The sequence below is a fragment of the Somniosus microcephalus genome, chromosome 1, assembly GCF_052327205.1.
Source record: "Somniosus microcephalus isolate GS21.2 chromosome 1, FLI_Smic_1.0, whole genome shotgun sequence".
Classification (NCBI taxonomy): Eukaryota; Metazoa; Chordata; class Chondrichthyes; order Squaliformes; family Somniosidae; genus Somniosus; species Somniosus microcephalus.
This window is the reverse complement of record NC_140987.1, coordinates 216,902,591-216,919,456: the sequence shown is the minus strand read 5'-3', so window position 1 is coordinate 216,919,456 and position 16,866 is coordinate 216,902,591. Positions and strand designations below refer to the sequence as shown.

The 16,866-nt window shown below is 45.3% G+C and overlaps 1 protein-coding gene across 7 annotated transcripts in view; it reads right to left on the bottom strand.

The window, feature by feature from the left end:
• Positions 1-16,866, bottom strand: part of fcho2 (FCH and mu domain containing endocytic adaptor 2) — a 312,930-nt gene that overhangs the window by 165,587 nt on the left and 130,477 nt on the right. For all 7 annotated transcript variants that reach the window (XM_085990124.1, XM_085990133.1, XM_085990140.1 and 4 more), the window contains exons 7-8: positions 13,077-13,175; positions 1,623-1,719 (exon numbers count right to left, since the gene is read on the bottom strand). In XM_085990124.1, coding sequence (XP_085846250.1) covers positions 1,623-1,719; positions 13,077-13,175 — 196 coding nt within the window. The remainder of the gene's footprint in view (positions 1-1,622; positions 1,720-13,076; positions 13,176-16,866) is intronic.

Here is a 16,866-nt window from a genome sequence, read left to right as displayed (position 1 = left end):
TATCTCCTTCTCATTATTTTGTGGCCTATCGTATACACCCAGTAGTGTTATAGCTCCTCTATTGTTCCTTAATTCTAACTAAATAGATTCTGTCTTTGAACCCTCAAGTACATCATCCCTTTCTAGTGTCGGAACAGTATCTTTGATCAATGCTGCATCCTCTCTAAACCCATCTTTGTCTGCCTCGCATTTCACCATCTGATCCCTCCTATTTCTGAACTACTCTTTATTCTGATGTTATTTGTATCTCCCAGTCCTCTGTGTACCTTGTATCTTCTCTCTAATGCTTCATCCTGGTGCCCGCCCCCAGGCTAAATTAGTTTAAACCCTCCCCCACAGCACTAGTTAACCTCCCTGTGAGGACACTGGTCCCAATCCGATTGAGGTCCATCTTGTACAAGTCTCTCCTGCCCCAGAACTGGCCCCAATGCCCCAGGAATCTGAAGCGCTCCCCCCCCCCCCCCCCCCACCCCCACACTGCACTATTTTTTCAGCCAGGCGTTAACCTGCTCCTATACTCACTAGCACGTGGCACTGGCAGTAATCCAGAGATTACTGCCTTTGAGGTCCTGCTCTTTAACTTCCTCCCTAGCTCCTGAAACTCCTTCTGTAGGAACTCACCCCTTTTCCTACCTATGTCATTGGTTCCAACATGAACCATGACTTCTGTTTCCCTTCCCTCCACAAAATGTTCTGCACCCGCTCAGTGATATCCTTTACCCTGGCGCCAGGGAGGCAACACCAGTCGAGACTCATGTCGGTGGGTGCAGAAACGCCTGTCTATCGCCGTGACTATCAAATTCCTTATAACCTCTGTATTTCTGCACTTTGTTGCGAACCTGTGCAGTCATTTTTTTAAATTAGAAGTAAAATTACCGTTTATTATTTAAAGAAAAAAATCAGCCCCGCCCCTACAGAATCTAATATAATATATACATGCATTTTAGCAACTAGTCTCAGAAATGCCACAAAGATGGCAGTTCCCATCAGTAGGGCAGCCACTGCATGGTAAGCGTTTTTATTTTAAGTCGATTCTTACATTACATACATATATACACACATACATATTTTACATATCGTAGTTGGCCTTCTGATCAGGAGTGCTTCCCAGGGCAAGCATTAAAACATATTTAATTGCTCTGCCGTGACAAGACAGCACGAACACAGAAAAAGCATTACTACCTGTCAAAAAAAACTTTAAATAAATTGACATTACTGTATTTTAAAGATGGATTTAGCTAAGAATTTTCACAATACAGTATATAGTTCAATAGACCACAGAAGCAAAAAATTCCTATCCTTGGCAACAGATCAGCACCTACTGTATTAACAGCTTAGGTAAGCAATGTTCACACACTTTTATTATTGTTTTGTTTTGAAAGAAATAAAGAACTTGCATTTATAGTAACCTCAGGATGTCCCAAAGCGCTTTACAGCCATGAAGTACTTTTTTGAAGTTTAAGTTGTAATGTAGGAAATTTTGCTTTCAAATGCTAAGGTGAAATCAAAACCATAATTCTGAATACACAATGGGCGAATACAAATTGTTACAAAGTTTTGTAGTGTTGGACAGGAAAAAAGTGAATGTGAACTCATCAGCACACAAGACAGTACATTCTTACCAGGTCTGTCTTTGCCAGTGCCTTTTGTTTCAGCAAACTTCTGTATCAAGCTTTCAACTGTAGTGTTCTCCATATTCTGTACCAACTCTTCATGCACCTAAAAATCAATAATTTATTTTTAAATGGATAGATGCAATATATTTGAAATGGATCTAGATTATGTACAGGAAGTGAAAGTCGTAGCAAGCCTGGCATCAACGAAAGTTCAACAGGATTTGGGAGTTAGAAATATCCAAAACCAACAACCAATATATAAATTTAAGGGGGCTGAATGCAATAAAATAAGAAAACAACTAGAGCAAATAAATTGGCAGCAGTTACAAACATATGAAATTGATAGGCAGGAAAAGACTAGCTGGTCCATCAAGCCATCCCCACACCATGATGGCCGGAGCATCATGGCTAAACATTACCTCCCTCCCCTCCTCCTGTACAACAACCACCTAGTAAACAGGGGGGGTAGATTATGCCTGACCAACCTGCTCAACTTTGTTGAGGAAGTACCTAGTGGACTGTGATAAGCCAGGGGACATTTTGTACCTAGACTTCCAGATGACGACTTACAAAGCCCCTCACAAAAGGTTATTGGCCAAACTCAAAGCTGTTAAACATTGGAAATGCCCAAGAAACTGGTTGAAGGGCAAGAAGCAATGATTACTTATTAGAATAATTATGTTGGGGTGGGGAGAGTACTGAGTAGGCTTGGTGATGGGACCCTACTGCTTCTTAGTTACGTAAATGACCTGAACTCATACTCAATGCAAAGTGAGAGGGGCAGAATTGTAGCAAGCAGCTCAAAAACTATGGAATAAGTTGGACAAAATTAGTATATAGGTAGATCAATGGCAGATAAAACTTAATGCAGACAATGTACCGCACATTGGATGGAAAAATAAGCAACACATATACTCCAATTACAGTATTAAAATAGCCAAGGATGAGACCCAGGACTCTTAGTAGACTCGATGCCCAATATAGATGCCCAATATATTTATAAAATCAATGCAGAGCAGCAATCAACAAAGCCAATAGAATGTTGAACTACATTACCAAAACATTGAATACAAGTCAGAGAATGTCATAATCAAACTGTACAGTTCTGTGGTCAGACTACACCTTGAATATTGTATCCAGTTCTGGTTGCCAAGAGACATTCAATTGCCCCAGACAGTGCAGAGAAGAGCCATGAGGCTGATCCTAGATGTCATGGGTCAGAGTTATGAGGAAAGACTAGAGCGATGTAGGCTTTTCAGCCTGGAAAAGAGTCAGAGAGAATTGTATGGAAAAGGTAAATCTGGAATATTATTTTTATTTAAACTGTGAGAGTAGAACACGGGGCCATAAGATTCAAATTAATAAAAAGTAACTTAACGATTCATAGTAGGAAGTTCTTCACGCAGAGAGTGACCAACACTTGCAATGGAGTTCCTGGTAGAGTGGTGGAGGCTAAAACCCTGGATGCATTGAAGAAACAAGCAGATATAGCAATAGAGGGAGTGTGGCTCGGAACAGAGTGTAAAGCTGCGAGTTTGGTGAGTGAGGTGTTCCTTTCTTTTTCTATCTTTGTCAGCTTCCAGGAGAGCAGGAGTTAAAAAGCTGCACAAGAGGGGACAGAGAACCAGCGGGAGTTCGGCTCTGTGACACCCCCCAACCGCATATGGAGAAAAATAAAAGGTGACATCACAGGGAAAAGGGTAAGTGATTGGTTGGTAAGTATTTTGCTCACTTCCCTTATCTTTTTAAAGCCCAGGAAATTTATTAGTAATTGTAAGGTTTCATTAGTACTAGTTTACTAGCAGTAATAAATCTTATTACGTGTAGTAGGGTTATTAATTAATAAAAAGAAATAAATTAAGACTCAATAAAGATGGCAGGGCAGGTGATGTGTTGCGACTGCAGTATGTGGGAGCTCCTGGATGCCAGTGTGATCCACGACGAACACGTCTGCGGCTTGAGGAGCTTCAGCTCAGAGTTGATGAGCTGAAGGCTGAGCTGCGGACACTGTGATGCATCAGGGAGGGGGAAAGTTACCTGGACACTTGATTCCAGGAGGCAGTCACACCCCTTAGGATAGGGTCTTCTGATTTGGTCAGTGGTCAGGGACAGGAGGATGTGACTGCGAGTGAGGCAGGTATGGGGACCCAGGAGGTGGAGGAGCCTCAGCCTTTGCAATTGTCCAACAGGTTTGAGGTTCTTGCAGCCTGTATGGATGAAAGCGGTGGCTGCAGGGTGGATGAGCAAACTGACCATGGCACCGAGGTACAGGAAGCCATTCAGGCGGGGTGAGTTAATAGGAATGTAGTGGTAACTGGAGATTGCATAGTCGGGGGATAGATACAGTTCTCTGCGGCCAAGAGCGAGAGTCCAGACAGCTGTGTTGCCTGCCTGGTGCCAGGGTTCGGGACATCTGCTCTGGCCTGGAGAGGAACTTGCAGTGGGAGGGGGAGGAGCCAGTGGTCGTGGTCCATGTAGGTACCAACGACATAGCAGAACCTCTTTCCTAGTTCTACCTGAGAGAGTAGGAGCAGCTAGGGGATAAATTAAAAAGCAGAACCTCAAGGATTATTACCTGAGCCACGAGCAAATTGGCATAGGGTAAATAAAATTAGAGCGATGATTGCGTGGCTTAAAGACTGGTGTGGGAGAAATGGGTTTCAATTCCTGGGGCACTGGCACCAGTACTGGGGAAAGTGGGATCTGTATCGTTGGGACGGTCTTCACCTGAACCGTGCTGGGACCAGTGTTCTGGCGAGTTGTATAACTAGGGCGGTAGAGAGGGCTTTAAACTAAATATTGGGGGCATGGGATCAAATTTGGGAAGATGTGGTAATTCAAAGATTAGAGACAAGACAATAGAGAAAAGTATTAATATGGGAAATGATAAACAGACCATGACAGGAGGGGATAGAGAGTACAAATCTAAGAGTAAATCAACAGATAAGGCTAGAGGTTACAAAAATAATAAAAGGACAAAACTAAAGGCTCTGCATCTGAATGCACATAGCATTCAAAACAAAACAGATGAATTGTTAGCGCAACTAGAAATAAATAAATATGATCTGATAGCTATTACAGAAACATGGCTGCAGGATGACTTAGATTGGGACCTGAATATTGAAGGGTACATGACATTTACGAAGGACAGGAAGCTGGAGGGGTGGCTCTGTTAATTAATAGCACAATAGAGAGGGATGACCTAAGTTCAGGAAACCAGGATGTAGAAGCGGTTCGGGTAGAGATGAGAAATAATAAAGGCAAGAAGTCACTTGTGGGAGTGGTGCACATTGTAGGATGGAGTATAAAGGAAGAAATAGTGGGAGCTTGTCAGAAGGGTACGCCAACAATCATGGGGGATTTCAATCTGCATATAGACTGGAAAAATCAGATGGGCAAAGGTAGCATAGATGAGGAGTTCATGGAATGTTTTCGGGATAGTTTCTTACAACACCACGTTCTGGAGCCAACCAGAGAGCATGCTATACTAGACCTGGTATTGTGCAACGAGATAGGATTAATTAATGACCTCATAGTGAAGGCACCCCTAGGTAGCAGCGATCACGACTGAATTTTACATTCAGTTTGAGAGAGAGAAAAGAGTGGGTCCAAGACTAGTATTTTAAACTTAAATAAAGGCAATTATGAGGTCATGAAAGTAGAGCTAGCCAAAGTAAACTGGTGTAGGAACTGGGGTTCCTAGCCGAAGAATTGAGATTGACTCAGAAAATCAAAAACAATAAAAATTTAATGAACAAACGAAGCTGTACAGGAAACTGTAGCATACAATGCAAATAGGTCTGGTCTGCTTGAAAGCCTCTCTGGAAACAGCTAGAAGGTTCCGAGCTCAACTGCTAGCAGGTTCCGAGCTCAACTGCTAGAAGGTTCCGAGCTCTGACATCATCACGTTCTTCCCGCCGTTGAGATCACGTGACGGACGGCATGACATCATCACGCGGAGTACAGGAAAGAAGCCCCAGTACAGTTAACAGATACATTAAAGGTGCAGCCCCCAGCTGTACTACATTGCTGTAAAAGGAATTATATACAATTTTCTGTAATCCTCTGGTGGTTCTGCCACATGCACCCCCCCAGAATTGCTTTTAACAGAGAAGGCAAGGCGAGAAGGGGGTCTGACAAGTCTGTCCGACCGACTGCGATACCCCGGCAGCTGGAACAGAGCGCTAGAAGACGAACTGGCCATTGGCTGTGGTTGGGATGAAGCCGCAGGCGGAGAAGAGGAGGCCGGCTGTGGTCGACCCGGTGAGGCGGCACTGGCGACTCGGCGGATGACTGTGGCTGTACTGGACCGGCAGTCGACGGTGGACGACCACGACGAGGCGGCTGAGCGGTGACGACTGGTTCGCTCAGATCCAGATGCGCCAGTTTCAACCGGCCGACGGAGATGTGGTCAGGCTTACCGCCGACATCGACTGTGAAGGACTTGTCACCTGACGAGATGACGCGGAACGGACCTGTGTAAGGTGGTTTGAGCGGGTTTTTGCGAGCATCCTGCCGAATGAACACGTATTCTGCGCTCTTAAGATCCACCGGGACATGGGAGCGCTGCAGGTCATGATGCGACGTAGGCACTGGGATGAAATTCCTAGCCGCTTCCTGGTGGCTGACGAGCTGGGGACCAGGGTTCCGTGTGAGGAGGAAGAAAATCGCCAGGCACTCTTGAGTGGTTGGCCGTAAACCAGCTCTGCTGAAGAAGAATGCAGGTCATCCTTAGGCGCCGTGCGAAGACCTAGCAGCACCCAAGGGAGCCTGTCCACCCAACTAGGCCCATGGAGACTAGCACGCAGTGCGGCTTTAAGGGACCTGTGGAATCTTTCACACAGACCGTTCGCCTGTGGATGGTAGGCGGTGGTACGATGAAGCTTGGTGCCCAAACCTTGAGCTACGGCGTTCCAAAGCTCAGAGGTAAATTGAGGCCCCCGGTCGGAGGAGATGTCAGCTGGTACCCCGAACCGAGCTACCCACGACAAGATGAAGGCTCTGGAGACGTCTGCCGCTGTGGTGGCAACCAAAGGAAGTGCCTCTGGCCACCTGGTGGTGCGGTCTACCACGGTGAGGAGGTGAGTGTACCCGCGAGAGGAAGGGAGAGGACCAACCAGGTCCACGTGCACATGGTCGAATCGACGCTCCGGAACCGGAAAAGTGGCGACTGGGGCCTTAACATGGCGTTGTATCTTGGACTTCTGGCAACTCACGCAGGTATTGGTCCAGTCACGGACGTCGAGATGCATGGCCTTCCAGACTAATTTCTTTGCCATGAGTCATTGTGACGCTCTCATGCCAGGGTGTGACAACCCGTGGATAGTGTCGAAAATTCTCCTGCGCCATTCGACTCGAACGATTGGACGTGGGACGCTCATCGAGATGTCACACAGGAGTGTGGTCCCTGCGGCCTGGAAACTGACATCAGCCACTTGTAAGCTGGAAGGTGCCTGCACTTCAGGGTCTGCCTTCTGTTCTTTTGCCAAACCAACATAGTCGACTCCCAGGTGTACTGCGTGGAGCTGGGCGCGGGAGAGACAATCCGCCACCAGGTTGTCTTTGCCCGAGACATGTTGTATGTCGGTTGTAAATTCAGATATGTACGCAAGATGACGTCGTTGCCGTGCCGACCACGGTTCCGCTGTCCTGGCCATCGCAAAAGTAAGTGGCTTGTGGTCTACAAAAGCCGTGAATGGGCGTCCTTCCAGTAGGAAGCGAAAATGGCAGATGGCCGGAAACAATGCCAACATCTCCCTATCAAAAGTACTATACTTGCGTTCGTTCTTCCGCAATTGGCGGCTGAAGAAAGCCAGTGGTTGCCATGTGCCGTCGACCCACTGCTCCTGTACTGCCCCGATGGCATAATCAGATGCGTCGGTGGTAAGGGCAATGGTTGCGCCCGGAAGGGGATGTGCCAACATGGTCGCAGCAGCCAAAGCGTTCTTCGTGTCGAGGAAAGCCTGGTCCATCTGGGGTGTCCAATCGATCGGGTCTTTGCCCGATTTACCTCGGAGGGCCTCGTACAAAGGTTGCATCAACAATGCCGCCTTGGGGACGAACCGATGATAAAAATTGACCATTCCCAGAAATTCCTGGAGGGCCCAGACGGTCTGAGAAATAGGGAACGAGGTGACTGCTTCCACCTTCGTGGCCAGCGGGACGGCGCCTTCTGAGGTGATTCTGTGTCCCAGGAAATCAATGCTGTGCAACCCAAACTGGCACTTGGCCGGGTTGATAATAAGGCCATGTTGGCTGAGACGAGAAAAAAGGGTACGCAAGTGCGTAATGTGTCCTTTCGTGCTGTTACTGGCAATAAGGATGTCGTCTAGGTAGACGAAGATGAACGGCAGATCGCGCAACACGGAATCCATGAGACGTTGGAAGGCTTATGCTGCATTCTTCAGCCCAAACGGCATACGAAGGAACTCAAAGAGCCCGAAAGGTGTGATGACGGCAGTTTTGGGGACGTCCTGAGGATGCATGGGCACTTGATGATAGCCTCGGATGATGTCTACTTTGGAAAAGATGGAATTCCCTGCCAGGTGGGCCGAAAAATCCTGAATGTAAGGAATTGGGTACCGATCCGGTGTGGTAGCCTCATTCAGGCGTCTGTAGTCGCCGCATCGTCACCATCCGCCGCCCAGCTTAGGAACAATGTGTAATGGCGAGGACCAAGGACTTTTCGAATGTCGAATAATACCCAGGCGTTCAATTGTATGGAACTCCGCCTTGGCGGCCGCGAGTTTACCAGGTTCCAGCCTTCGAGCTCTCGCATAAACGGGGGATCCTGTCGTGGTAATGTGGTGCGCCACACCGTGCCTCGCGACTGAAGAAGAAAATGTGGGCCTGGTGAGCTCAGGGAACTCACTGAGAAGATGAGAGAACTCATTTGGAGATGGGACTGCACAGGCAACTGACCAAGACATCGCGGTGCTTCGGTGGCAGGGGACCGAGTGAAAAGTGGAGGCACTGATTAGCCGGCAGTGTCAGACGTCGACGAGAAACCCGTTTGCGCAGAAGAAATCTGCCCCGAAGAAATCTGCCCCCAGGATGGCCTGTGAGACTTTCGCCGTGATGAACTCCCAAACAAAACGTTGGCCGCCAAAACGCAACTGGATCCTACGCTTTCCGAACGTGCGAATGGCCACCTCGAGGGGGGACCTTGACCGCCAGATTGAAGATCTAGCTTCGACGCTGGTAGGATACTGCACTGGGAGCCAGTATCACAGAGAAAACGTCGCCCTGACAGGGAGTCTGTAATGTATAGGAGTTTCCCTGCGGACCCAACGGCCATCGCAACTCCGGCGCGTCCCTTAGGCCTTATTGATCTTCTCAGAAACCGCTGGTTTGAGGTAGGTTTTTTTTGGTGAGAAACTGCAGGGCGGACTGCAATTTCTGGCCTTCGCGCCGAAACGAGCGTGGTATGCACACCAGCCTGCAGGAGTCGTCGTCGGATTCGCTCTTGTGGGGGATGGGCGCCTCGTGGCTGCACAAGATTGTTGTGAGACGGTGAATATTTTATCCGCTTCCGCAGCGAGTTCAGCACAATCCGTGATCGCGGAATTGGCCAAGGCCGTCTGTACTGGCTCTGGTAGTTGACAGAGAAACAGCTCGCGGAACAGAAAACATTGCGATTCCAAGCCCAAAAGCGTGAGCATTTGGCTCATGAGCTCTGAGGGTTTTGAGTCCCCGAGGCCGGGCATGGAGATAAGTCTGCGAGCGCGCTCCGACTTGGGCAGACCGAACATCTGCAGTAAACGTGCTTTTAAAGCTTCGTACTTGCCATCGTTTGGTGGACTCTCGAGGAGGCTGACGACCCGCGAGGCCGTGGCGCTGTCGAGGGCGGAGACCACTAATAATAACGGGTCGAATCCGCTGCTACTCCCCGGATTGCAAATTGGGCTTCCGCCTGGAAAAACCACGCGACCGGTTGTTGCTCCCAAAATTGCGGCAGTTTGAGGGTGACAGCGTTCGTGTCCATGATGTAACTTCAACGAAAATTGTTCGAAGAAATCGGGGTCACCAATGTAGGAACTGGGGTTCCTAGCCGAAGAATAGAGATCGACTCAGAAAATCAAAAACAATAAAATTTAATGAACAAATGAAGCTGTACAGGAAACTGTAGGATACAATGCAAATAGGTCTGGTCTGCTTGAAAGCTTCTCTGGAAACAGGTAGAAGGTTCCGAGCTCAACTGCTAGCAGGTTCCGAGCTCTACTGCTAGAAGGTTCCGAGCTCTGACGTCATGACGTTCTTCCCGCTGTTGAGAGATCACGTGACGGACGGCGTAACGTCATCACGCGGAGTACAGGAAAGAAGCCCTAGTACAGTTAACAGATACATTAAAGGTGCAGCCCCCAGCTGTACTACATTGCTGTAAAAGGAATTATATACAATTGTCCGTAATCCTCTGGTGGTTCCGCCACACTGGCAAATTAGGTTAAGGGATAGCTCAATAGAGTTGCAGTGGCAGACATTTAAGGGGATATTTCAAAATACACAGAATATATATATTCCAACAAGAAAGAAAAATTCCAAGGGGAGGACCCACCATCCGTGGTTAACTAAAAAAGTTAAAGATAGTATTAAACTGAAAGAAAAAGCATATAATTGCGCAAAGATGGGTGGCAGGTCAGAAGATTGGACAGAATATAAAAAACAGCAAAGAATGACTAAAAGATTAATAAGGAGAGAAAAATAGAGTACGAAAGAAAGCTAGCTAGAAATATAAAATCAGATAGTAAGAGTTTCTTTAGATATTTAAAAAAGTTAACAAAGCGAGCGTTGGTCCTATAAAAAGTGAGTCTGGGGAATTAATAATGGAAAATAAGGAGATGGCAGTTGAATTAAACAGGTATTTTGCTTCGGTTTTCACTATAGAGGATACAAGTAACATCCCAGAAATAGCTGTAAATCAGGAAATGGAAGGGAGGGAGGAACTCAAGAAAATTATAATCACCAGGGAAGTGGTACTGAGCAAATGATTGGAACTGCGGGCTCACAAGTCCCCGGGTCCTGATAGACTTCATCCTAGGGTCTTAAAAGTGGCTAGTGAGATAGTTGATGCTTTAGTTTTAATTTTCCAAAATTCCCTAGATTCGGGTAAGGTTCCATTAGATTGGAAAATAGCGAATGTAACTCCTTTATTCAAAAAGGGAGACAGAAAGCAGGAAACTACAGGCCAGTTAGCTTAACATCTGTCATAGGGAAGATGTTAGAAGCTATTATTAAAGACGTTATAGCAGGGCACTTAGAAAAGTTCAAAGTAATCAGGCAGAGTCAACATGGTTTTGTGCAAGGGAAATCATGTTTAACCAATTTATTGGAGTTCTTTGAGGAAGTAACATGTGCTGTGGATAAAGGGGAACCGGTGGATGTGCTGTGCTTAGATTTCCAGAAGGCATTTGATAAGGTGCCACATCAAAGGTTATTGCGGAAAATAAAAGGTCATGGTGTAGGGGGCAACATATTGGCATGGATAGAAGATTGGCTAGCTAACAGGAAACAGAGAGTAGGCATAAATGGGTAATTTTCTGATTGGCAAGATGTAATGAGTGGTGTGCCACAGGGATCAGTGCTGGGGCCTCAACTTTTACAATTTATATAAATGACTTGGATGAAAGGACCGAAGGTATGGTTGCTAAATTGGCTGATGACACAAAGATAGGTAGGAAAGTAAATTGTGAAGAGGACATAAGGAGGCTACAAAGGGATATCGATAGGTTAAGTGAGTGGGCAAAGATCTGGCAAATGGAGTACAGTATAATGTGGGAAAATGTGAAGTTGTCCATTTTGGCAGGAAGAATAAAAAAGGAGCATATTATCTAAATGGTGAGAGATTGCAGAGCTCTGAGATGCAGTGTGATCTGGGTGTCCTAGTGCATGAATCACAAAAGGTTACTATGCAGGTACAGCAAGTAATTAGGAAAGTTAATAGAATGTTATCGTTTATTGCGAGGGGAATTGAATACAAAAGTAGGGAGGTTATGCTTCAGTTATACAGGGCATTGGTGAGACCACATCTGGAGTACTGTGTACAATATTGGTCTCCTTATTTAAGGAAGGATGTAAATGCGTTGGAAGCAGTTCAGAGAAGGTTTACTAGACTAATACCTGGAGTGGGCGGGTTGTCTTATGAGGAAAGGTTGGACAGGCTAGGCTTGTATCCACTGGAGTTTAGAAGAGTAAGAGGTGACTTGATTGAAACATATAAGATCCTGAGGGGTCTGGACAGGGTGGATGTGGAGAGGATGTTTCCTCTTGTGGGAGAATCTAGAACTAGGGGGGCACTGTTTAAAGTAAGGGGTCACCCATTTAAGACAGAGATGAGGAGAAATTTTTTCTCAGAGGATCGCGAGTCTTTGGAACTCTCTTCTTCAGAGGGCGGTGGAAGCAGAGTCTTTGAATATTTCTAAGGCAGTGGTAGATAGATTCTTGGTAAGCAAGGGGGTGAAAAGTTATCGGGGGTAGGCGGGAATGTGGAGTAATCAGATCAGCCATGATCTTACTGAATGGCGGAGCAGGCTCAAAGGGCCGAGTGGCTTACTCCTGCTCCTAATTCGTATGTTTGTATGTATGGATGGATGACCTAATATGACCCGAATGGTCTTCCTCATTCATTATTATCTTGTAATCATAAAAGAGCATTTGCAACTTATACTATTTTCAAACCAGGTCAAGTTTTTCTTTTTATCCAATATTATAAACTAATGAGGTGCAGTTAAAACAATGGAACTGGGAGACAGATAACAGATTAAGGGTTATGCTAGCTACCAGACAGCACAAATAATTTTCAGGTAATACTCAACTACAAAGTGCAACCATACTATTGGTTTAGATAATCACACTGCCAACTATTTAGCACCCAGTACCCATCCCAAAATGGACTAGATTATTACAGTAAAAGTGGCATTGGCAACTTCCAATGCTTAAAATACTAAGTGCCACATATAGTCCATTATATTATCTTAATTTTGTTTAAACATGTTTTTGAATCAGTACTGCAATCTGCTGTATTGATGTAAACTAGGACACTTATACGGTGAAATCATGCTGTCCACTATGTAGAAAAACTAACACTTGTATAAAATTCCTTTGTCTGGTATTTCATTAAGTCATTAACCCTTTTGATTTAACCTTCTCAAATGTTAATAGCGCATAAAAGTTTATCCAGTTAAACTCCAATGGAAGCAGTTTTGTAGTGATCTGGTTCCCTCCCATTTTTTTTTACAATGTCGGGTAGATTCAGAGACTGGCAGCAATAACATATCTTACATATCTGCAGTTTCTACAGTCACATAGCCCTGTTATGATCTGTTGAATAGCTTGTGATCACCAAATGGCTTTTTCTTGTTCCATACTTTCTTGCAAATCACGTTACTTAACAAAAGCCTGGGAAACTTGAATAATGTTATTACGTTTGAAGTTTTTCACAATTTATTTTCACTGCTAACCTACCTGACCAATCTGTATGTGAGTTTCTTCTATTGATTGTGCAAAAGAACTCAATATTTCTTTCATGTGCCTAAGATGCGCTTCTTCAATTTCCTGAAATTTCTGAAGGGGAAAAAATACAACCACAACAATGTTTAAAACAAAAATTAATTCCAAGTTTTCACAATTCTAAGTGTAAACAAAAAAGTAACATATATATGAAAGGCAGCAATAAAAAAATAAATTAAGCAACATCAAATAAAGTGTTATGCCATTTATTTTGACAGTGCCAGGGATGCTGCTATTAAAGGCTGAGCACAAACAGAAAGTAGGTCACAGGTAAAAAAAAACTTGCGGTGGACAAAACGAGTTTGATGAACAAGCACTGCGGGCCCAGTTTAAACGAGAAAGCCAAAGGTAAATAAAATCAGGACTGATTAACTCTGGACAATTCTGTGGCATTAAGTTTTCAGTTATTGGCACTTACAGAATCCAGATACCTATGGAGAAAGCACTAGTCAACAGCAGAGGTCCAATCCCATTTGCCATAATTGCTGTTCGGACATAAGGTTTTATGTTTTATTTACGCTCCATATATAGCACCCAAATGATTTGGCAAGCAATTGTATGTCATCAGTAGGATATGTACTGGTGGTGGTATTCTTATGAGCTTTAAAGATGTGATATCATCCAATATTAAAACCATTCTCTGCACAGCAAATACAAAGTAACAAGCAGTAGTTTACAGAACAAAAATCTAATTCATGATGCAGATAAAAAAAAATTCCATTCATGATGCAAACAACCCATCAGCACTGTAACACTTAAAAAAAAAATATATATATACACCATCACTCACCAATGTCTATCCTCACTACTTTTCTCAACCTCTTACATACCTTCTAAAAGCCCATATGTAAGCTTCAGAAAAAAAAGAAAAAGCAGATTTTATCCTGGCAACTATTCACACTGCCCCTTTAAGAGTGATATTCCTTCCCTAATGGTAGGATTGCGAATATGATCATTCCACCACCAATGACTTACAATTAAAATATAATTTTAAGGCGACAGTGGCACTGCGGATTAGGACATTTCCTTTTACCTTGAGATCTATATTCAAATCCTACACAGACTGAGGTGACAGGAATCCCTTCCCTGTACAGGGAGTCTGACGTGAAAGTAATATGGGCAGTCTCAATTCAGGCACTGAGCCCCCTGCATTAAATTAACCTTAATTTGGCATATAATTGAGAGGCCATAATGATGGCTAGGCCAGGAAATGTAAAAATTTACATTTGTGCAGTAAGACTGCTCTTATGGAATGGTGGCCATAAGGATGGCCACCACAAGAGGTAAAGATGCTCATACTTGCTCTTTCTGAAAGCAGCGGCTCATGATTTCACAGACGCCAGCGGCAAGCATATTTCTTGTCCAAGTAGCTGTACTTCACATGTGAACCTGGTGTCTGGTTCTTCAACCACTATGGCATCAAAGGCAAGCCTAAACCCATCCTCACTCAAAAAATAACTTCCTGCCTTTAAAACCAGCTAAGCTTTCACAAGTCAGTCAAAGAAGTGATGGTGTAATTCCAACAACCATAATGCTTGGCCTCCAACAACCATAACCATCTTCCTTTGTGCTAGGTATGACGCCAGCCAGTGAAGCGTTCCCCCCACCCCCAATTCCCATTGACTTCAGTTTTACTCGGGCTCTTTGATGCCACACTTGGTCAAATGCTGCCTTGTTGTCAAGGGCAGTCACTCTCACCTTACCTCTAGAATTCAGCTCTTTTATCCTTGTTTGGACCAAGGCTGTAATGAGGTCTGGGAGCCAAGTGGTCCAGGGGGAAGCCAAACTGAGCATTGGTGAGTATGTGCCGCTTAATGGCGCTGTCGACAACACCTTCCGTCACTTTGCCGATGATTGAGAGTAGGCTAATGGGTCAGTAATTGGCCTTATTGGATTTGTCCTTTTTGTGGACAGGATATAATGGGCAATTTTCCACTTTGTCGATGCCAGTGTTGTACTGGAACAGCTTGGCTAGAGGCGCGGCTAGTCTGGAGCACACGTCTTCAGCACAACAGTCGGGATTTTTTGGGACCCACAGACTTTGCTGTATCCAGTTCGCTCAGCCATTTTTTGGTATCATGTGGAGTGAATCGAACTGGCTGAACACTGGTTTCTGTGATGATGGGGATCTCAGGAGGAGGCCGAGATGGATCATCCACTCGACACTTCTGGCTGAAGACAGTTGCAAACAATATCCCCCGTAAGCTGCGCTGCCTCCTGCGCAGCCTGCCACCCCCATTCAAATTTTTGCACGGTATCTACAATGGAAAAGCCGGTGAGCGGCCTGCGAGGGACCTTGCAGATGACTGCGCAGCCAAGCAGCTTAGCAGGAACATTGGTTGCATCAGCCTTGTCTTTTGCACTCACGTGCTGGGCTCCGGCATTATTGAAGATGGGGATGTTCATGGAGCCTCCTCCTCCCGTTAGTTATTTAACTGTCCACCACCATTCACGACTGGATGTGGCAGGACTGCAGACCTTTGATCTGCACTATTGGTTGTGGGATCGGTTAGCTCTGTCTATAGCATGCTTCTTCCGATGTTTAGAATGCAAGTAGTCCTGTAGCTTCATCAAGTTGGCACCTCATGTTTGTTTTTAGGTATGCTCTTCTACACTCCTCGTTGAACCAGGGTTGGTAATGATAGGTAGAGTGAGGGATATGTCAGGCCATGAGATTACAGATTGCGGCAGAAGACAATTCTGCTGATGGTCCACAGCGCCTCATGGATGCCCAGCTTTGAGCTGCTAGATCTGTTGTGAATCTATCCCATTTAGCACAGTGGTAGTGCCACACAACACGATGGAGGGTGTCCTCAGTGTGAAGAAGGAACTTTGTCTCCACAGGGACTGTGCGGTGTTCACTCCTACCAATACTGTCATGGACAGATGCATCTGCAACAGGTAGATGGTGAGGACGAGGTCAAGTAAGTTTTTTCCCTCATGTTGGTTCTCTCACCATCTGCCGCAGGCCCAGTTTGGTAGCGATGTCCTTCAGGACTCGGCTAGCTCGGTCAGTAGTGGTGCTCCCGAGCCACTCTTGGTAATGGACCACTAAAGTTCCCCACTCGGAGTACATTCTGTGCCTTTGCTACCCTCAGTGCTTCTTCCAAGTAGTGCTCAACATAGTGGAGTACTGATTCATCAGCTGAGGGAGGCGGTAGGTGGTTATCAGCAAGAGATTACCTTGCCCTTGTTTGACCTGATACCATGAGACTTAATGGGGTCCGGAGTCAATGTTGATAACTCCCAGGGTCACTCCTTCCCGAATGTATACCACTGTGCCACCAGCTCTGTTGGGTCTGACCTGCTGGTGGGACAGGACTAATGTTTTCTTTAAGCTGCCCAAAAAGAAATATAGGGAACATTGGACAGGGTATACCCAGGTGCCAACAAAAAAGCAAAATTTAGGTAGTTTTAATTTCATTAGAATATAGAACCACAAATCTGTGAATAAAGTGATTTTGTAACCATAAATTTAGAGCAACTCTCCGTCCAGTATTCTCCAATGTGTCTTTGCCTCAATTAATGCAACAGAATTCTATTTCCAGGTCCCTCATTTGCCCTCCTTGTTCCCAAAGACTAAATTATCGCTAATTACTGGTATTCTTATTTACTGTTCTTGATCACAATTGAAAGTTCTCTCACGGTCACCTTTTTAAAATTTGTTTATGGGATGTGGGTGTCACTGTTAAGGCCAGCATATATTGCCCATCCCTAATTGCCCTCGAGAAGGTGGTGGTGAGCC